This window comes from Molothrus aeneus, chromosome 30 (assembly GCF_037042795.1).
Source record: "Molothrus aeneus isolate 106 chromosome 30, BPBGC_Maene_1.0, whole genome shotgun sequence".
NCBI lineage: Eukaryota > Metazoa > Chordata > Aves > Passeriformes > Icteridae > Molothrus > Molothrus aeneus.
In genome coordinates, this window is record NC_089675.1 from 693,328 (window position 1) to 713,991 (window position 20,664).

The window sequence follows — 20,664 nt, forward strand, 5'->3', positions numbered from 1 at the left end:
CAGAGCTCATTAAGGGAAGGAGGAAGAGGCCTGAGGAAGGCAGCGGCCCCTGGGGCCCGGGCAGCCCCACCCCGGCAGCCCAAGGAGAGCAGAGGCACCTGCCCCGGCCCCGCGGGGGGACTGCGGGCGGCTCCTCCTCTGGATGAGGCTCCACCACCCCATTCCAACCCCATTCCCATCCCAATGTTCCCCGTCCCAGTCCCATTCCATTTTATCCCACTCCATTCCAACCCCATTCCCATCCCAATGTCATCCCTATCCCATTTTATTCCACTCTATCCAATCCCATTCCTATCCCAATCCCATCCCATCCTACCCCATTCCAACCCCATTCCTATCCCAATCCCATCCTATCCCATCCTGTCATATTCCCTGTTATCCCACCCTATCATATCCCACCCTTTCCATCCCGTTCCAATTCCATCCTATCCCATCCAAATCCAATCCCATCCCATCCCAATCCCATTTTACCCCACCCTATCCTATCCCACCCTTTCCATCCCACTCCCATTCCCAATCCCATTTCAGACCCAGCAATGAGGGTCCCCCCACCCTTCATTCCTGGGAATGGCTCCCATTTTTCTATTTTTAGTCCTGTGAGAAGGGTGAGACAGTACAGATGTTATAATTCATGCTATCACAATCAGAAGCAGACTATTTCTTAATTATAATACAAAATATAATATAATATAATATAATATAATATAATATAATATAATATAGTATAATATAATATAATATAATATAATATAATATAATATAATATAATATAATTAATATAATATATTTAATATAATATATTTTAAATTTTAATATGTAAAATATAACCTATTTAATTTAAAATATTGTATAATTATATGTATAGAGATATATAAATTATATGTATGAATTATATAAATACGATATAATTATATGTATTATACCATTATAATACATAATATAAACGTTTCTTGGCCTGTCAAATTTTCCACAAATGCATTTCCCGCATCCCTGAGGTGTCCCTGGGGTGTCCCTGGTCCCTCATCCCCCTCCAGGGACATTCCCACCCCTCCCAGTGCCCGCGCTGCCCTTGCCGGGCTCGGGAGCCCTCGGGAGCCGCGGCCGTGCCCGGTGCGGGTGCGGGGTCACCGGTCCCGGCCGTTCCCCGGGGCTGCCCGGCTCTGGATCGCCCGGAGCAGCCGCTCCTGCCCACCAGCTCTGCCTTATCAGCCTCTTATCGCTCCTTTAACCCGGCTCGTTCGGCTCCGCTTGGACGATCGTTAATTAACGGCGGGTCCCTGCCGAGCTCCGCTGGCTTTGGGGCAGCCCTGGCCTCGCCACCCTCCTGGCAGGAATCTCTTCCCCAAATCCCAAATCCTAAAGGGATAAAAAGATCCACAGGGCAGCAAATGCTGACCCCGCTCCCAAATCCCAAACTGGGTTTGCAGATCCAGCTGACCCCGCTCCCAAATCCTAAACTGGGTTTGCAGATCCATCTGACCCTGCTCCCAAATCCTAAACTGGATTTGCAGATCCAGCTGACCCTGCTCCCTGTCCTTCAGCCCCCCCAAAGGCAGAACGGAGTGAAATCCGAGTTAAATCCCAATATTTTCACTCCATCCCCTATTTTGGCTCCGTTTCCTGGGAATGAGCAGCCGGGTCTCGTCCCTGGGCAGGGCAGAAATTCCAGGAGGGACCTGGGAGCTCTGGGTGTCCCCCAGGAGGTTTGGCTGGCAGCTGGGGGTGCAGGAAATCTCCCATATTTATCATCTCCCCGGTTCACCGGGACACGGCCACAAATCAGCCCTGAAAATCCAATCCTGGGGAAAACGGTTGGGAATTTACAGCGCTCCAAACAGCGTGGGTTTATCCTTTAATGCTGCTGGTTTATGTATTTCTCTCCCTCCAACCCTATTTATTTCCTGTTTATTGGCCCAGCCTCCCCTAATTTATGTTTTCATTACTTTGATTAACGCCCCTGCTCCCCTGACATCCTTATTCCGGCGCAGTTCCCCCAAACCCTCGGTGTTAAATAATCCTCGGATTTAGCTGGGATGATTTGTAATTTAATAAGCGGCTCCAGCGCCGTGTTTTATCTCCTAATTGGGCCGGAATTAGCAGCAATTCCGGAATTAACACAAATTATGGGACACCCCTTGTTGTTACACGGGGTTTTATTGGGTTGGAACAGCAGCTTTAGGAATTATCTGAGCTGCATTCCCCAATTCTGGGTGTGATTCATTTCTGGATCGTCCACGGGTGATAGCTCAGGCAGGAATTGCTGCTGTGAAGGAGAAGCTGCTCCTGAGGAAGGAAGGAAGGGAGGAAGGAAGGAGAGTTTTGGTCTCCCAGGTGGTTTAATTTCATTCCCTCATTATCATCCGGGGAACGTGATGGGTCTTGTTCTCCCGGTCTTTCCGTGCCCGCTCGGCTCCTTCCTGAAACAATTCCCAGATTTGCGTCTCCGAGGAGCTGCAGACGCCTCAGATCTGAGTCCAGCAAGAGCCGAGCGTCCAGGAAACTGTGGAAAAGTGGAAAAAGTGGAATTGTTCAGGTTGGAAAAGCCTGCTAAGGTCACTGAGTCCCCCCAGTAACCCAGAGAGAGGAGAAAGAAAACCAATGCTTTTCCCAAAGGTGGGATTTGTTTTTCCCAAAGATGGGATTTGGTTTTTCCCAGAGGTGGGATTTGTTTCTGTTTCCCAAATATGGGATTTGTGTTTCTTTTTCCCAAAGATGGGATTTGTTTTTCCCAAAGATGGGCTTTGGTTTTCCCAAAGATGGGATTTGTTTTTCCCAAAGATGGGATTTGTTTGTTTTTCCCAAATATGGGATTTGTTTTTCCCAAAGATGGGATTTGTTTGTTTTTTCCCAAATATGGGATTTGTTTCTTTTTCCCAAAGATGGGATTTGTTTTTCTTAAAGATGGGCTTTGGTTTTCCCCAAAGATGGGATTTGACACCAGGACGAGCTGGGACCTCCCCATTTCCTCAACTTTTCCCTCTTCCTTTCCCCTTTGGGCCTTTGGCATTTCTGGGGGCTCAGTCCCAGTTCCTCCCATGGCTGAAATGTTCCTTTAAAAGGGGCAAAACAAAACGGCCTCAAGGCCAAACCCTCAGCACAGAACTCCAGGCTGTTCCCAGCTGTCGGGAAGCAAACAGGGCTGTCCCCATCCCGGCTGATTTTCCTCCTTTTGTTCCCAGCTCCAGCCCCGGCAGGGAGGAGGAGGAGGGAGGAGGAGGAAGGATCCCTCATCCGGTAAATCCGGCTGTTTCCCAGCTGTTCCCGAGGCTCGGGCAGGAGCAATAACCGGGAAAGCTCCGGGCAACCCGGCCACAGGTGCTGGGGAGCGGGGCCAAGGTCCACAGCCCTGGAAACCCAGGTGGCACCTCAGGTGTCACCTCAGGTGGCACCCGGAGCTGCTGCCTGGGGTGGGCAGTGCTGAGAAGGCAAATTTTGGGTCAAAAAGTGAAGAAAATGAGTGGGAGCTGCTGGGCTGGGCTGGGCTGGGATGGAGGAGCAGGAACATCGCTGTTCCCACCTGGAGTGGTTCCTCCTCCTTCTCCTCTCCCCATCCTCATTTCCATCCCATCCACCTTTGGAAAATCCCGGTGTCACCAGGAGCTGCTGCCTGGGGTGGGCAGTGCTGAGAAGGCAAATTTTGGGTCAAAAAGTGAAAAAAATGAGTGGGAGCTGCTGGGCTGGGCTGGGATGGAGGAGCAGGAACATCGCTGTTCCCACCTGGAGTGGTTCCTCCTCCTTCTCCTCCTCTTGTCCTCATTTCCATCCCATCCACCTTTGGAAAATCCCGGTGTCACCAGGAGCTGCTGCCTGAGGTGGGCAGTGCCGAGGGGCTGGGGAGCAAATTTTGGGTCAAAAAGTGGGAAAAAAAAAGGGTGGGAACTGCTGGGCCAGGATGGGATGGAGGAGCAGGAACATCGCTGTTCCCACCTGGTGCGGTTCCTCCTCCTCCTCCTCCCCATCCTCATTTCCATCCCATCCACCTTTGGAAAATCCAGGTGCCTGAGGTGGGCAGTGCTGAGGAAGCCAATTTTGGGTCAAAAAGTGAAAACAAAAACAAAAACACCCCAAACAAACCAAAAAACCAAAAGAAGCCCACAAAAACCCAACCAGCCAATGAACCAAAAAATAAAAAATACAACAAAAAAAAAATCCCCAAACCAAACCAACAAAAAAAAAAAAAAAAAAAAAAAACAAACAAAAAAACCAAGAAAAACAAAAAACACGTCCTGAAACAAACCCCGAAAAACCAAAAAAAACTCCCAAAAAACCTCTAAAAAAGAACAAAAAAACACCCCAAAAAATCAAAAAAACAACCCCAGACTTCGCTCCTCCTCAGCCCTGAGCCGTTTCCCACCTGCACAAAAATCAGCCCAGAGCATCTCCAAGGCTCGGGCAGAGTCAGCAGAGCCGGGATGACAAAATCGGCCCCGAATTCCCGGGGGGAATTGGGCGTGAGAGGGAGAACGGGGCGAGGAGGAGCCGATCTCTGATCTCACCTGGCGCTGCTGACGCCGCTCGTTCCGCTCCCGCATTCCTGCAGCCGCAGCAGGAAATGGAATTTTTGCTTCGCTGCTCTCGAGGTTTTTACGCTCAAAATCCCACGGCGGGGCGGGAGCTGCGAGTCCTTGGGCAAGGACAGCCGGGGTTTTGGGGTTTTCATGGGGTTTTTGGGGTTTTCATGGGGGTTTTGGGGTTTCACAGGGTTTTGGGGTACCACTGTGTTTTAGGGTGTCACGGGGTTTTTGGGATTTCACTGGGGTCATTGAGGTTTTTGGGGTGTCACTGGGTTTTGGGATTTCACGGGGGTTTTGGGGTGTCACTGGGTTTTGGGGTGTCGCTGAGTTTTAGGGATGTCACTGGGGTTTTGGGATTTCACTGGGTTTTGGGTCAAATTGGAGGGGAATTTTTGGTCAAATTGGGGTGAAATTTTGGGTCAAACTGGGTGGAATTTTAAGTCAAATTGGGGGGCAATTTCGCGTCAAGTTGGGGGGAATTTTAGGTAAAAATGGAGGGGAATTTTGGATCAAATTGGAGGGAAATTTTGGGTCAGACTGGGGGGGAATTTTGGGTCATATTGGGGGGAAATTTTGGGTCAAACTGGGTGGAGTTTTGGGTCCCTCAGCAGGGTGGGAGCTGCGGGCTGGGTGGAGGAACAGGAACCTTGTCCCGTTCCAAGGACAGGGACAATTCCCCCGTCCCAGGGCGCTCCAAGCCCTGTCCAACCCCCCCAAAACCTGAATTCCAGGGGGAGACACCCAGGGATGGGTGGAGACGGGGGAAGGGAGATGGAGGAGGAGGAGGAGGAGGGGTGGGGAGGTGGATGAAGAGCGGGGAATGGCTCGGGAAAGGGAAGGAGGCTGCTGCCATCTAGAGCAGCCCAGCCGAGCTTCCCCGCTCCCAAAGATCCTCTTGGGGGAGGCTGAACCGGGAAATTCGGGAAAAGCCGAATTTCTGTCCCCGTGGCGCTCGCAGGACAATTGATTAATGATGGGAAAATCCCATTTTCACCCCAGTCCTCACTGGAAATTTCTGCCCCCGCGGATGAAGCAGAGCCGGACCCAGCCAAGGGCTCAGAAAGGGGAAGAATGTTTAAAAAAACAACAACAACAACAACAAAAAAAAACCAAATAAAAAGGGGAAGGGAGAAAAGGGAACGGAAAAGCCCCAGAGAGTCTTCGAGGATTTTGATGAGGTGTCCCCAGACCGCAATCCCACAGGATGGGCCGGGGGGAAGCGAAAGCCACTCGGAGATGTCCCCAGCGCCACACGCTCCCCACCTGCCGGTGCCGCCCGTGTCCCCCAGCTGCGTCCCGCGGGATCGCGGTGTCCCCACGCCCCCGGGTCCCTCCCGTGTCCCCCCCGGCGGTGTCCTCGTCCCTTCGTGTCCCCTCCTCGGTCCTCCCGGCCGCCAGGGGGCGCGCTGGGACGGGGCGGGGCGGGGGCGTGTCCCGGTGATATGGGCGTGTCCCGGTATCTGCGGGCGTGTTCCGGTGTCTGTGGGCGTGTCCTGTTTCTGTGGGCGTGTCCAGGTCCCGGTGGACGGTGCCGTGTCCCGGTGCCGTGTCCCAGGGACTGTCCCGTTCCCGGGGCGTGTCCCGATCCCGTTCCCGCGTCCCGTCCCCGAGTCCCGTGTCCCGGGGCGTGTCCCGGTGCCGTGTCCCGTGTCCTGTCCCCGTTCCCGAGGCGTGTCCCGATCCCGTTCCCGCGTCCCGTCCCCGAGTCCCGTGTCCCGGGGCGTGTCCCGGTGCCGTGTCCCGAGGCGTGTCCCGGTGCCGTCGCCGTTCCCGGGGCGTGTCCCGGTGCCGTGGGCGGGCCGCGCCGAGGCCGCCATGGCGCTGAACGGGGCCCTGGCGCTCCGTGTCGCCTACGCGTCCTTCGGCGCCCTGAGCGGCCTCTCGGCCTTCTGCGCCTGGAGCGTGGTGCCCGCGCTGCGCCAGCCCGGCACGGCTGCGGCCGGCGGGCTCTCGGGTACGGCACCGGGGGGCACCGGGCACCGGGCCGGGAGGGCTCTGGGGTGCGGCACCGGGGGACGAGCGGGCACCGGGCCGGGCCGGGAGGGCTGAGCGGGATCGGCGTGAGGGAGGGACCGGGTCAGGGCGGCCGTGGGGCCGAGGAGCCCCTTCCTCAGCCATGAGGGGACTGTGAGGACTGAGAGGATGTGAGGAGCCCCTTCCCCATGGCTGAGGGGGCTGTGAGGGGTGAGAGGAGCCCCTTCCTCAGCGATGAGGGGAGTGAGGGATGTGAGGAGCCCCTTCCTCAGGGATGAGGGGAGTGAGGGATGTGAGGAGCCCCTTCCTCAGCCATGAGGGAATGAGGGATGTGAGGAGCCCATTTCTCAGCCATGAAGGGACTGTGAGGGGTGAGAGGAGCCCCTTCCTCAGCCATGAGGGAATGAGGGATGTGAGGAGTCCCTTCCTCAGCCATGAGGGAATGAGGGATGTGAGGAGCCCATTTCTCAGCCATGAGGGGAGTGAGGGATGTGAGGAGCCCATGAGGGGTCTGTGAGGGGTGAGAGGAGCCCCTTCCTCAGCCGTGAGGGGTTTGAGGGCTGAGGGGGAGTGAGGAGCCCCTTCCTCATCCCTGAGGGGGCTGTGAGGGCCATGGTGGGGCCAAGGAGCCCCTTCCCCATGGCTGAGGGGAGGTTTGAGGGTTTGAGGGGGGATCTCGGGGCTGAGGGGACATTTGAGGGGGTGTCAGAGCTGAGGGGGTGTCAGGACACCAGTGGGGCTGAGGAGCCCCTTCCTTGGGGCTGACGTTTTCAGGGAAGCAAAGAAATCCTCCCGATTTCCCCAAATGCTGGAAGCAGACCCTCGGGACGAGGGGTTTGGGTTTCAGGGGTGAAACTGCACCTGATGTGTCCAGAAATCTGGGAGGTTTGGGGGGTTTTTGGCTCTGGGTTAATGACTGGGGTGGAGCAGGACAGAGTCCTGCAGCTCCAGGGCTTCCCTGGCTGAATTCCTGCCAGACGAACAGTAGAAAGTGAAGTTAAAATTTAGAAAGGATCCAGGGGCCAGGTGCATGGCTGGGCTTGTCTCTGCTTCCTCTCCCTCAAGAGAAAAAAAAATAAGAAAAAAAAAAGAAAAAAAGCTTTTAATTCCAGCTGGAGCTGGGATTCAGCAGAGAATTCCCACACTTTGCTTTGCTGGGTGGCACAAAACTGGGGGGGGGATCTTGAACCAGAAATGCAGGAGAAAGAGCAAATGAAGGAGGTATTTTCTGCTGTGTTTTTGCTCATGGAGGAATTTTGAGAGTGGAATTTTGACAGCGGAATTTGCAGGTCCTCCTCAAAGTGCCCTGATTAAGCCAAGCTCTGCCTGTTGGTCCATGTTTATCTCATTTTTTAATGCCTCTGCTGTGCCTTTGGATCTGTGTTTGAGGATGTTTATCCACAAGCTTCCTGGCTGGGAGAATTCCTCCTGGTTCTGACAGATCTCCAGCTTTGTCTCTGCAATCACTTTGTTGATATTTCCCTTATCTCCCAGAGAACCTTTCCTGCTTGGGAATTAGCCCTAAATTTCACTAATTCTCTGCTATTTACAGTCAAAACTTGATCCGAGTCTGAAGTGCCATGGAGGGAAAACAATGCTGGGGCTGGAGTTAATGGAATGAAACCCCTTATGTCCCAGGGACTTAATTCCATTTCCACCCAGTCACAGGGGCTTGGGAGGCTCTTGGAGAATCGCAAAAACACCGTGAGAAATGGAAGGAATGGGAGCTGAGCATGGGGTCTGGTACAACACCAGAATATTCCAAAGGTTCCTCTCCTCCCAGGGCTGTTTTCCTAAAATATCTCAGCGTGGAGCCCCAGCAGTTTTGGCAGGGAAATCCCCCCCCATTTTTTGACCTGTTCCAAACCCAGCTGAGGCTCCCGGGTTCCCCCAGGAGAGGCAAAAGTTTGGCAAACGTGGAAATGGCAAAATTTCACTCGGCAAAGCTCCAGCTCCTGTTGGAGTGGGGATTTCAGCTCCTTCCAGCTGATGCTGCAGCTGGAGTGGATAAAAGGGGATTGTTTAGCTGGAAAAGGACTGAAGGCTTTGTAAACACACAGAAAAAAAAAAAAAAAAACCAACCAAAAAACCCAGTCTTGGAATTGGTCCCCATTTTCAGGGGTTTTTAATGTTACCTTTCATTTTTACCCTCATTTTCTTTGCCATCACCACATGTTTGGAGCAGGGATCAGGGTGCTCCTTGCAGGAATGCTGGAGTTAGAGGGCTCCTTGTGGAATAAATCTGAAATTTTTGTGTTTGTTTTGAGGATTATTTTTTTTTTGGCCTCTGCTGCAGATTTGTTGTTTTTCCCCAGGATTTCCATGTGTGACACGTGGAACATTCCCAAAAAAACTCCTCTGGGATTGAGGAATCCCTCCAGGAGGAGCAGGAGGCTGACAAAACCTTGTGTTTCTCCCAGTTTTTGTTTGGATGTTTGCAGAGAGGGAAAATTCATTTCCCTTGAGCTCAAACAGCCCAAATTTTATCCAAATATTTGGCTCTGGTGGGGGAGAATCGTTCCCCAGCCCTGCTTTGAACTCCTGGGGTTTATTTCAGCTCCTTCCAAGGGTGCTGGGAGGTTTTTGTCTTTTACCCAGGAATTGATCTTGCCCTGGTGCCTGCCAGCTCCTCTCTCCTTGGGGCTGTTTGAGGCTTTCCTTTTTTTGAATCCTGGGATAATTTGGGTCGCATTCCCTGCTGGAAATCCTTGGGTTGTGTCTGATGGAGCAGCTCCTGCTCCAGGGCCCTGGGTTTGGGGTAAACCCGCGGGGATTTGCGTTTTTATGGAGGGGTTTGGGTGGGACTGGAGCTGTCCAGGCTCTGCTGCTGCTGCTCTGGGGTTTTGTGCCCTGGCTCAGGCTTTAGGGACAAGGAGCTTTAGGGCAGGAGGGCTGGATTTGGGGCAGTCCCTGAGCTCTGAACCTGCAGCTCCTGCAGGCAGACACCCCAAGCTTTCAAAAGTCACAACTTGTATTTCATTTCCCAGTCAAAAGGGTTTCAAACCCTGGGTTCTTCAGGTGGTGCTTTGGCCCAGAGCTGCCTCTGGAGAGCTGGGCCAGGGCTTGGATTGGGCTTGGATCAGGACTTGGATCGGGGTTTGGGTTGGGCTTGGATCAGGGCTTGGATCGGGGTTTGGATTGGGGTTTGGATTGGGGTTTGGATCGGGGTTTGGATCGGGGTTTGGGTTGGGGTTTGGATTGGGGTTTGGGTTGGGGTTTGGATTGGGGTTTGGGTTGGGGTTTGGATTGGGGTTTGGGTTGGGGTTTGGGTTGGGGTTTGGGTTGGGGTTTGGGTTGGGGTTTGGATCGGGGTTTGGATCGGGGTTTGGGTTGGGTTTTGGATTGGGTTTGGATCGGGGTTTGGGTTGGGGTTTGGTTGGGGTTTGGGTTGGGGTTTGGGTTGGAGTTTCGGTCAGGGTTTAGATTGGGGCTTGGGTTAGGGTTGGGATCAGGTTTGGATCAGGGTTTGGGTGAAGGTTTGGGTCATGGCTTGGATTAGAATTGGATCAGGGTTTGGGTGAGGATTTAGATCAGGTTTGGGTCAGGGTTTGGATTGGAACTGGATCAGTGTTTGGATCAGGGTTTGGGTGAAGGTTTGGGTCGGGGTCAGGGGAGCTCGAGGGGCTCTGGTGCTGCTCTCCCCCCAGAGCTGGGGCAGCAGCAGCAGCAGCAGCGATGTCGATGTCGGGTGGGAACAGCAAACCTTGACTCAGCGTTCAGGGCAGTTCTGCTGCGTCATCCGGGCAGGCTCAGCAGGGAGCAGCTTTTTGCTGACTCCAAACCCCAAGTTCCCCATTTCTGTCTGAAATGTGCCTCAAAGGCGCTGGAACCCGGGGCAGCAGGAACTGGGGGAGGCGGATTTTGGGGAACTCGAGGCCTCAGCTCTGTCACCAGACCCTGGCACAGTTTGGGGCGCGATGACTCTGCAGTTCTGGCCACAGGATCTGCCCGCTCCCAAATCCCTCCTGCCGGCCTGGGGACCCCCAGCACGGGGGGATTGGTCATGGGGTGTCCCATGGGGCTCCCAGGGTGGGAACCCAGCCTGTCCTGAGCAGGAATGTGGGCAGGGGGGGCAGCAGGGCCTGGCAGCTGCAGGGAGGGCTTGGGCAGGAGGGGCTGTTCTGATGTCCCTGCTGTCACCTGGACAGGTGTGCTGCTGTTCCCAGCTGTTCTGGGAGGGTTGGGCTGTGTTTTACCTGTCCATAGGTACCATTCTGATGTCCCTGCTGTCACCTGGACAGGTGTGCTGGCGCTCTGGGCCCTAATCACGCATGTGATGTACCTGCAGGATTACTGGAGGACCTGGTTAAAAGGGCTGAGGTTCTTCCTCTCCGTCGGGATCCTCTTCTCTGCCCTCTCCGGGCTGGGCTTCTGCGCCTTCCTGGCCCTGGCCATCACCCAGCACCAGTGTGAGTACTGGGAGGGACTGGGAATACTGGGGAGGCCTGGGGGTGCTCCTGCCACCTCCTCCTTTGGGGACAGCCTGCAGGGATGTCACCGCATTTCCCTGCCTCGCTGTGACATCCAAAAAACCTGGAATCGCCTCATTTCCATGACAAAGCCCCTCAAAAAAAACCTGGGAATTTCCTCATTTCCATGATAAAGCCCCTCAAAAAAAAACCTGGGAATTTCCTCATTTCCATGACAAAGGTTGAGTCCATCCCTCTTGGAGCAGCTCCAAGCCCTGACTCAGCATTCCCAGCTCCAAACCCCTGAGGGTTCCCTAAGGAATGGCCCCAAATCCCTGCCGTGATTTCCTTGGCCCCAGACCAAAGGGAGAACGTTTGGGGGTTGTTTTCTTGGAGGTTTTCTGTGTTTGTTGTTTGCTCAGAAGCCCCACGGGGTTTGTCCTGGGAGGGGTGGAGAAGCTGTGTGGGGTCACAACCCCAAAAACATCCCTTGGCTCAGCCTAAAGAAACTCCCCGTGGAGTTTTCCTGCTGCAAAGGGATGAAAATCCACGTGTGAAATCCTTAAAAATACAGATTTGGAAGGAAAACCAAATGTTTGCCATCCCCGCCTTTCTTGGAAAACTGTTTGGGGAGAAAATTGGGGCTTTTAGGGAAAGTCTTGGCCCCACAATTTTTAGGGAAATCTAGGGATTCCCACGATCCAGGTACCCCCATGATCCAAGAATTCCCATGATGCGGGAGCCCACGATACAGGAATGCCCAAAAGTTCAGGAATTCCAACAAATACAGGAATCCCCACAAATTCAGGAATTCCCATGATTCAGGAATCCCCACAAATTCAGGAATTCCCACAAATCCCAGAACCCCCATAATCCCAAGAATCCCCAAAAATTCAGGAATTCCAACAAATCCAGGAATTCCCACAAATCCAGGAATCCCCACAATCCAGGAATTCCAACAAATCCAGGAATCTCCACAAATCCCAGGAATCCCCACGATCCAGGAATCTCCACAAATCCCAGGAATCCCCACAAATCCAGGAATTCCCACAGATCCCAGAACCCGCACGATCCAGGAATCCCCACGATCCAGAAATCCCCACAAATCCAGGAATCTCCACAAATTCAGGAATTCCCACAAATCCCAGGAATCCCCACAAATCCAGGAATCCCCACAAATCCCAGGAATCCCCACAAATCCCATCCCCAAACCAGGCGAGTTCGGGGTGGGGCTGGCAGAGCCGTAGAAATCATCCCATTCCAGTGGAATTCCAGGGAGCACCGGGGTTGTGCAGAGCTTCCAGGGGCTGGAATTCCCCCCGAATTCCCCCCAAATCCCCTTTTTCTCCCCCCGCAGCCCTGACTGACCCCAAGAGCTATTACCTGTCCTGTGTGTGGAGCTTCATGGCGCTCAAGTGGGCGCTGCTGCTCAGCCTCTACTCGCACCGGTACCGCGCCGAGTTCGCCGACATCAGCATCCTCAGCGACTTCTGAGCCCCCACCCCGGGCAAGGTGTGAGAGGCGTGGATACAGACACTGTCTGTCTGTCTGTCTGTCAGTCTGTCTGTCCCAACAGAACAGAGGGCTTTTCCTGCTGGCTTTTCCTCACTCATCGCTGCTCGTTCTGGGAGGAGGGAAGGGAGGGGAAGGGAAGGGCTCCCTGTGCGCTGCGTGCTGTCAAAGGGGTGGCGGTCCCCACCTTTGTCACTGCCCTGCTCCTGTGTCACCTCTCTGCTCCTTTGTCCCCTCTCTGCTCCGTGGGAAGGGCCCAGCTGAGCTCCCAGCCAGGTTCTGCCTGTCCAGAACAGAACAGAACAGAAACAGAAACAGAAACCCTTTTGGGGTTTGGGGGCAGCAGAGGAGCAAAGTTCATCCCAAAGCTCCCAGGGCTGGGAATGCTGCCCCTGGCAGAGCACAGCTCATCCCAAAGCTCCCAGGGATGGGGATGCTGCCCCTGCAGAGCACAGCTCATCCCAAAGCTCATCCCAAAGCTCCCAGGGATGGGGATGCTGCCCCTGGCAGAGCACAGCTCATCCCAAAGCTCCCAGGGCTGGGGATGCTGCCCCTGGCAGAGCAAAGCTCATCCCAAAGCTCATCCCAAAGCTCCCAGGGCTGGGGATGCTGCTCCTGGCAGAGCAAAGCTCATCCCAAAGCTCCCAGGGATGGGGATGCTGCCCCTGGCAGAGCACAGCTCATCCCAAAGCTCCCAGGGATGGGGATGCTGCTCCTGGCAGAGCACAGCTCATCCCAAAGCTCATCCCAAAGCTCATCCCAAAGCTCATCCCAAAGCTCCCAGGGATGGGGATGCTGCCCCTGGCTGCTCCCCAGGCTGGTTTTCAAAAGGAATGGGGGTCCCATGTTTAACCATAAATGCTGTATTGAATGCTTGAAGTTGCAGCAGCAGTTGTAGGGAAAAGGTGTTAAGAGGAAAGGGGCACAGGGCCAAGGTTTGACCTGCCTGAGCCTCAGGGAGAGGATTCCTGGGGAAAAAAATAAGGAAAAAAGTTTTTGTGGAAGCAGGAGGAGAGGGGAGGGGACAGAGGCTGCTCAGGTGAGCCCATGGATTGAGGAGCAGCTTTGGGGTGAGGCTGTGACGTGCTGGAGTCCCTAAACCCAGCCCTGGGCCATGTTCTAGCCCTGGAGTTCCCACCCCACATCCCAGCTTTTTAAAGGATGCTGTGTGTAAATATTCCCTCTATTTTTACATGGATTCCTCCTGGTTTGCACCTCGGGGGTGCCGGGGTCGGTGCCACCCTTGCTGTCACCGTGTGCCACCACAAATACAGCCCTCCCTCACCAGCCTGGCTGCACTGGAGTTCCCTGGGATCCTGGGAAGGACGGGTGGGAATGGCCCCTTTTGGGGTGTTGGGGAGTGTTTAACCCCTCACTTCCTCATCCACAGGGAGTCTGAGGTGGATTTTCCCCTCACAAATCCCTTGGGACTCGGGGATTTCAGCCCAAAGGGATTTTTGGGGAAGTGATGATGATTCCATCCCTTTTCTTTGGAAACGGGCGAGGGGCAGGGGGGGCTTCAGGGGGGCTTTGGGGCCAGCCCCGAGTGAGTTCCCATTCCCAGTCCCATCCCAATCCCATCACTGACCACGGAGTGGGGTCCAGGGGAGGGGACACACTGGGGACACCCTGGGGACACCGGGTGCAGGGCCCGCAGGAGCCGCCAGAGGGCGGCAGTGGCACAGCCCGGGCTGGGGGGGGCGAACGAGACCCCAAAACCACCTGGGACACCCCAAAACCACCTGGGACACCCCAAAACCGGGGATATCCCCAAAACAGCGACATCCCTGTGCCTGGGGGCCACCAAGGAGCTCAGCGTGGCCCTGCAGGGGTGACCCAAGTCCCCACAAGGACCCAGCCCTGGGGTGAGGGAAGGATCCCAGCTGGAATTCCCATCCCCTGGCACTGGGGCAGGAGAGGACAGAGGCCCTGGTGGCTCCAAAAACTTCCCAGGAGACTCAAACCCATCCCCTTCTCTCCCCTCAGCCCCCACAAAGTCGCAGCCACCCCACCCCATTCTCTGCCTGCACCAGCCTTTCCCAGCCCCATTTTTCATGGAATTGCCCATTTTTCATGGAATTGCCCATTTTTCCCTTTGCAGCATTCCTCACTCCCTAGTGCTGGGCTGCCTGAGGAATCTTCAGGAACTGGGGAGCCTCTGCTGGATTTTGGGGGGTATTTAGGGTCATGGAGGGCCCTTGTGGGACCCACTGGGACCCACTGGGGGGGGTCTCAGCACCTCCCAAGGTCCAGCAGTGGCTCCAGTCCCACTTTTCCTGCCCGTGGAGGGATTCAAAGGCACCCAGAGGGGAAGCACAGGTTTTTTGCATTTTCCCAATCTGCTCTCAAGATGTGGCGAGGGCGGAAGCGGCGCCTCAAAGGCTCCGGATGAGCCTCGTGGGGCTGGGGACCCTCCAGGTGGCTTTGGGGGGGGGAGGAAGGTGCTGGGGACACTGTCCTCGTGTGCAGGGACACCAGTCCTGGCTGGGTGTCCCCAGAGCAGCTCTGGGGCTGCAGCAGAGGGGTCCTGGGCCTTTCAAAGGGTGGTGCTGGCCTTGGGGACAGGCTGGGCTTGGGGACAGGCCTAGAGGGACCTGCAGGAAGGTCTAGGGACAAATCCAGAGGGACCTGCAGGAGGGTCTGGGGACAAATCCAGAGGGACCTGCAGCACAGTCTGGGCTTGGGGACAGACCCAGAGGGACCTGCAGCACAGTCTGGGCTTGGGGACAGACCTGGAGGGACCTGCAGGAGGGTCTGGGGACAAATCCAGAGGGACCTGCAGCACAGTCTGGGCTTGGGGACAGACCCAGAGGGACCTGCAGCACAGTCTGGGCTTGGGGACAGACCCAGAGGGACCTGCAGGAGGGTCTGGGCTTGGGGACAGACCTGGAGGAACCTGCAGGTTGCTGTTCCCAGGGAATCCTTCCCCTGAAAGTCTGTGGCATTCCCTGGGCATTGGAGCTAGAAGGGTGAAGTGCACAGGCACGGACAGGAGTGTGTCCCAAACCTTCCAGGACACGGGGATGTCACCACACGTGGTGTCCCTGCTCCCTGGACACGGCGCTGGCTCAGCCTGGATTTGCCCTTTGTTCCCCAGCTGGGAAAAATCAGAAAATCCCCCAAATTCCACCTCACTCACGGCATCCTGGGGATCTGGAAGAGTCCCTGAGGAAGAGCTTGGGGCTGGAGCCAGGAATCCCAAAGGAGTGTCCTGGCTCCCAGGGCTGTGTCCAGCTGGGAGAGCGCCGGATGCTCGGACACGAGCCCAGTCTGCTGCCATTGCCGAGGGAATCCTCGTGCTCCAGCCGGGCTTTGGGTGAGAGCAGCTCTGGGATTAAAGATCCCCAGCGGAGCAGTTTTGGTGTCGGGATGAACTCACCGGAGCTGGGGGAGCTGGGACGGAGCCAGGGGCTGGGAAAAGGGGGGGGAACATCACACACAGAACTGGGAATGGTTATTTTTAGGACAGTTCTCAGCTTGGAGAGCAACCAAAGGGATAAAACGATTCAATATGGGCCCAGTGCTTAATGAGGAGGCTGAACATCCCCAGGCTGGGATAGCTGGGAAGAGCCTTCAGGATGGGGTTTGGGGTTTGTGGAGAGCCCAAAGGGGCCAAGGCAAAGGGGTCATCGTGGGGTCCCGGCCCCTCTGGGGGTCCCTCTGCTCCTTCTCAGCCTGAAGCTGGGCTGGAACCACTTCCCAAGGAAGGGTCCCTGCTTCCCTTCATTCCTTCCCAAATTCCACAAGACCCCGTGGTCCCCCTGAGAACCCCCAAGTCCCCAGGACACTGGGACATTTCTGCAGCCTGGGAAGAACCCTTCTATTCCTTTAATTCCTGGTGATGGAGGGGGTGAGGAGCTGGAGGATTCCCCTTCCCTGATGGAGAGGGATCAACCCTTTGGAAAACCGGCAGAGGAGGAGCCCTGGGACGCTCATGGCTCCATCCCTTCCTCCTCCACCTTTTCACAAACCCCAAAATTCAACTCCACATCCTGCAGCCGCGAAATCCTGGGAGCTTTGAGCCGCTTCACAAACCCCCATAAAGCCCAACAATGGCAGAGAAACCCAACCCCAGCCCGGCCTCCCCCCGCCCGCTCCGCGCAGATCAAACGCCTTTTAATCGGAATAGAATTTCCTGGGACGAAATGAGGAAAATCTGTCGCTCGCATCCGCCCGGCAGCCGCTCCCCCGCCCCGGGCTGGTCCTGGAGGAGCTTTTCCCTCCCCGTCCCACTGCCCCTCATCCCCCCCAGATGAGGGATGCATCCCGGGAGCCCCTCGGGCAGCCCGGAGCCCTCTCGGGCTTGGCCACCCCGGGAATGTGCTGCGGAGTCCCTCTGGAAAGGCGGGCAGGAAATGGGCCCCTGCAGCCCCGCTCCGGAGCACCGCGAACTCGTTCCAGCCGCCGAGGGAGAGCTTTCCTTTCATCTCCGGCCAGGAGTTGAGCCGGGCCTTTCGTCTCTCCCCAGACACGGCTTTGAAGGCTCCAGGGGTGTCCCAGATGTGCTGCGGGGCTGCGAGGGGGTGGGGGCGGCTCTGGGATGGGGAGAGCTCTGGGACAGTGGGGTCCTTTCCCTGCTCCTGCCAGGAACCCCCACCCTGGATGGTCTGAGGGGCTGGGGACATCCATGGGCAGTGGCTCCGGGCGTGGTTTGCAGCTCCAGGGGCTTTTCTGAGCCCCCTTTGGGCTCCAGTTTGGCCCAGCAGAGAGGCAGGAACCGGAGGCAGCTCTGAGGGATCTCAGAGCTGCTCCCACAAAAATAATTCAGCGTTCCTCTGGGATGTGGTTCCATCCATGGATCCATCCATGGATCCATCCATCCACCCATCCATCCATCCATCCATCCATGGATCCATCCATCCATCCATCCATCCATCCATCCATCCATCCATCCATCCATCCATCCATCCATCCATCCATCCATCCATCCATCCATCCCTCCATCCATCCATCCATCCTCTCCCCATCCCCATCCTGCTCACAGGCTCTGCTTCTCTTGGATAACATCCCAAGGAAAACTGGGATTTACTGCAGGTTCTCCAGAGTGTCTCCCTCTTCCCCTGGATGGGACCCAGCTCTGGGATAAAAAAAACCCCAATTTTGTTCCCATTTTTGCTCCCTCCCAGTTCCCAACCCCAAATTCCTGTCAGGTTTGCCGTGAGCAGGAGCATGAGGGATGAGTTTGTGTGGGAGCAGCATCCAAGGTCTGCTCCATGGGGAAGATCTTCTGGGAAGGGACCCCTGGGGCAAATTCACCCCCTGCCCTCCCAACACCGCCATTCCTGGATTTTTCCAGAGGGTTTTTCCCTCCAGGATGGAACAGAACCCCCACAAATGTTTGTCTGGTTGCTAAGGGCACTCCTGGACTCCTCTTTCCCACAAATTCTTGAGCGGGTGCTGATTCCCACAAATTCCTGAGCTGATGCTCCACCGGAGGATCCTGTGGCTCAGCGTGGGGCAGGCCGAGGGCGGGATGGAGTTTTTGGGATTTTTTCTGGATCTGCCCCAGCTCCCTGCACACAAACCACACAGATTTTCCCAAATCCAATTCCCTTTAAAGCGAACCAGGTTCAGTGCATTGAGGGAGGAAAAATTATCTAATTTTCTGGCCTTGTTGGGGTTTTTATTGGGATTTTTATTGGGATTGGGGATCGTGTGCAGGAGAAAGTGGGGAGACAAAGGGCATGGGTGCTCCTCGGGATGCCTGGAACTGGAGTCAGAGCTGCCAGAGGTGCCCAGGAGTTGGATGCTGGAGGATCCCAGCCCGGCCTTGGACACTCCCAGGGGTTTTGATTCGCTCCCGAGGTGCAGGACAGCAGCTCCCGCTCCCTCCTTCCCATTCCTTTCCTGGCCTGCAGAGTCCCCTTGCTCCCATTCCCCGGGAATCCTTGTTTGTCCCCTGCTGTCCCCATCCCCAGCCCCTGGGGACTCCTCCTGGGGAGCTCCGGGGGGACAAAGCAGGAGGAGAGACCTGGAGGAAATGGGGGAAGCTCATGGGGACCTTTTCTCCTCAGCAGGATCCTTAAGGGATCCATGGCAGATCCAGGCAGGATTCGGGGTCGGTGCCGACCCAAGGGCAGCTCTGGAGGTCAGGAAGGGCTCAGAGGGGCTCATCCCAGCATTTCCAACATTCCCAGCATTCCCAGCTCTGTGCTGGGAGAGCTCAGGACAGTTCCTGGCTGCTTTGATGGCCAGATGGGAGCAGATGGGGGAGAAAAGGGAGAAGAAACTTTCACGTGTCGGAATTAAGTGGAACAGGATGGGCCCAGCCCAGGGATGGGGGGCAGCACCCGTGGGGTCCCTCCCGTGGCTCATCCCGACCCCATCCCACAGGAAAACTCTGGGATCGCTCCCAGGAACCCCCGGGACCCCCCGGGACCCCCTGGCCCCCGTTCCACCTCCAGCTCCGCGTTCTGACAGATCCCGACGCCTTCCAGGAGCGCGAGGTCACCGTGCTGGGGAAAGGATCGCGGGCCATCCATCCATCAGCCGGGATCAAAGCCCCGCGGGTTCCCCTTCCCGGCCCGATCCCGGCGCCCCAAATTCCCCGCGGTTGCCGCGGCAACCACACGGGCGGGGATGCTGCGCGGTTTTGGCCGCCCCGCAGCTGTTTCCACTCGGGGCCGCCGTAACTGGAAAAACCTGCGGGTCTCGAGGCGCTTCCCGGCCTCCAGGGGCAGCGGCTGTTCCCAGCTCCCTTTCATCTTCCCCATTTATCAGCGTTATCCTCTTCTTTTTGTTGTTTTTTTTTTTTTTTTCTTCCTTCATGCGGGATGAAACGGGGATTATTTTTGTCCTCCGGAACAAAGAAAAGGAGCTTGGAAAGAAAATCTCAAAACAAAGCAAAACAAAATCCTCTGAGAGCACCAAATGCTTCCCCAGCACTGCCAAGGCCACCCTGACCATGTCCCCAAGTGCCACCTCCACTTTGAAACCCCCCAGGAATGGGGACCCCACCCCTGCCCTGGGCTGGAGGGTCCTGCCCACGAGGAATTTTCCCAACGTCCAACCTAAACCCTTGGTGGCACCATTCGAGGCTGTTTCCTGCTGTCCTGCCCCTTGTCCCCTGGGAAGAGATTCCCCCAAAAACCCCCCAAAATCCTCTTGGGAGGAGATTCCCCCAAAAAGCCCCCAAAATCCTCTTGGGAGGAGATTCCCCCAAAAAGCCCCCAAAATCCTCCTGAGGGGTGATGGATGTGAGGGGGTAGAGGGAAACCAGGAGGGGACGTGTCCAGAGGGGCCAGGAATTGGTGGGAATTGGGAATTCAAATCTCCCATCTGGTGACTTCTCCCTGAGTCAAGTGAGCTGGGCTTGGCTCAGTTGTTTTCTTTTTCTTTAAGGCTTGAAATTTTCCCCGATGTGTCAAAAGCAGCACCAGAAAAACCCCCAGCGAGCTGGAGGAGTTATTGAAACCGCTTTGGTGCCTCGTGACCTTTCCATGAGAAGTTTGGATGAATATCCTCCCAAAAAAACGCTCACTGAAAGAACAAATTGAAATGTTTGAGGGAAAAACCACAACCCCTCCAAATGTGGGGACAAAAGCCCCTTGGGGTGTGGGGCTGCTCCTTCCTGCACTTCAAAGCTCATTGTGTTCCTCCCTTCGCTCCGGGATCCCAGCCCCGATCCCAAACCTCCCCTCCCCCGGCCAGAACCCTTCTCCTGGCGAAATTCAATTCAATTTTATTTTCTTTTAAAAGGAAAACAATAAAAAAAAAAAAAGAAAAAGAAAAAAAAAAGAGAAGAATTAATGAAGGAATAAAGGCCAGGCACAGGCTGAGCCTCAGCTGGAGCTGGTGGCAGTTCCCCAGCCCTCGGCAGCGCTGCTGGAGCGGAGGGCTCCGGATCCGGCCCCAGTCCCGTCCTCCTGGGGGATTCCCAGAGAGCGGAGAGGTCCTGCCCTTCCCCTTCTTCTTCCTGCTCCCCTTCCTCTTCCATTTCCTGTTCCTCTTCCTTTTCCACTTCCACCCAGGAGCCGCTGGATTTACTTGACAGGAATTTGGTGATGGATGAGGGTGATGAGGGAGATGAGGGGGATGGATGGATGGATGGATGGATGGATGGATGGATGGATGGATGGATGGATGGACAGATGGATGGATGAAGGAATGGCCTGGTGGATGGACAAATGGACACAAACTCAAGCTCATTTTGACTGAAGCCTTTCCTCAAGAGCCCTACGAATGCCGATCTCCCTTTGGTTCCTTCTTCCTTTGGGTTTTGGGAGTTCCTGACCCGCTCATTGCAACCCCTGTGG

The 20,664-nt window shown here is 55.6% G+C and overlaps 1 protein-coding gene and 1 long non-coding RNA gene across 3 annotated transcripts; one reads left to right on the forward strand and one right to left on the reverse strand.

Annotated features, from left to right (window-relative positions):
• Positions 1 to 2,029: 2,029 nt before the first annotated feature.
• Positions 2,030 to 5,741, reverse strand: LOC136568022 (uncharacterized). Its single transcript, XR_010785169.1, has 2 exons — positions 4,497 to 5,741; positions 2,030 to 2,500 (listed from the first exon to the last, which is right to left on the reverse strand). It is a non-coding gene; the product is annotated as an uncharacterized lncRNA (long non-coding RNA).
• A 550-nt stretch (positions 5,742 to 6,291) lies between these two features.
• Positions 6,292 to 20,070, forward strand: SLC48A1 (solute carrier family 48 member 1). 2 transcript variants are annotated; one of them, XM_066567861.1, is made up of 4 exons: positions 6,292 to 6,468; positions 10,730 to 10,897; positions 12,255 to 12,409; positions 19,751 to 20,070. In XM_066567861.1, the coding sequence occupies exons 1-3, from the start codon at positions 6,330 to 6,332 to the stop codon at positions 12,389 to 12,391; spliced, it is 444 nt and encodes a 147-aa protein (XP_066423958.1). In that variant the 5' UTR covers positions 6,292 to 6,329; the 3' UTR covers positions 12,392 to 12,409; positions 19,751 to 20,070. The 2 variants fall into 2 exon arrangements, with proteins under 2 accessions (XP_066423958.1, XP_066423957.1); XM_066567860.1 differs by lacking the exon at positions 19,751 to 20,070 and having other exon boundaries at positions 12,255 to 13,696.
• Positions 20,071 to 20,664: the final 594 nt, after the last annotated feature.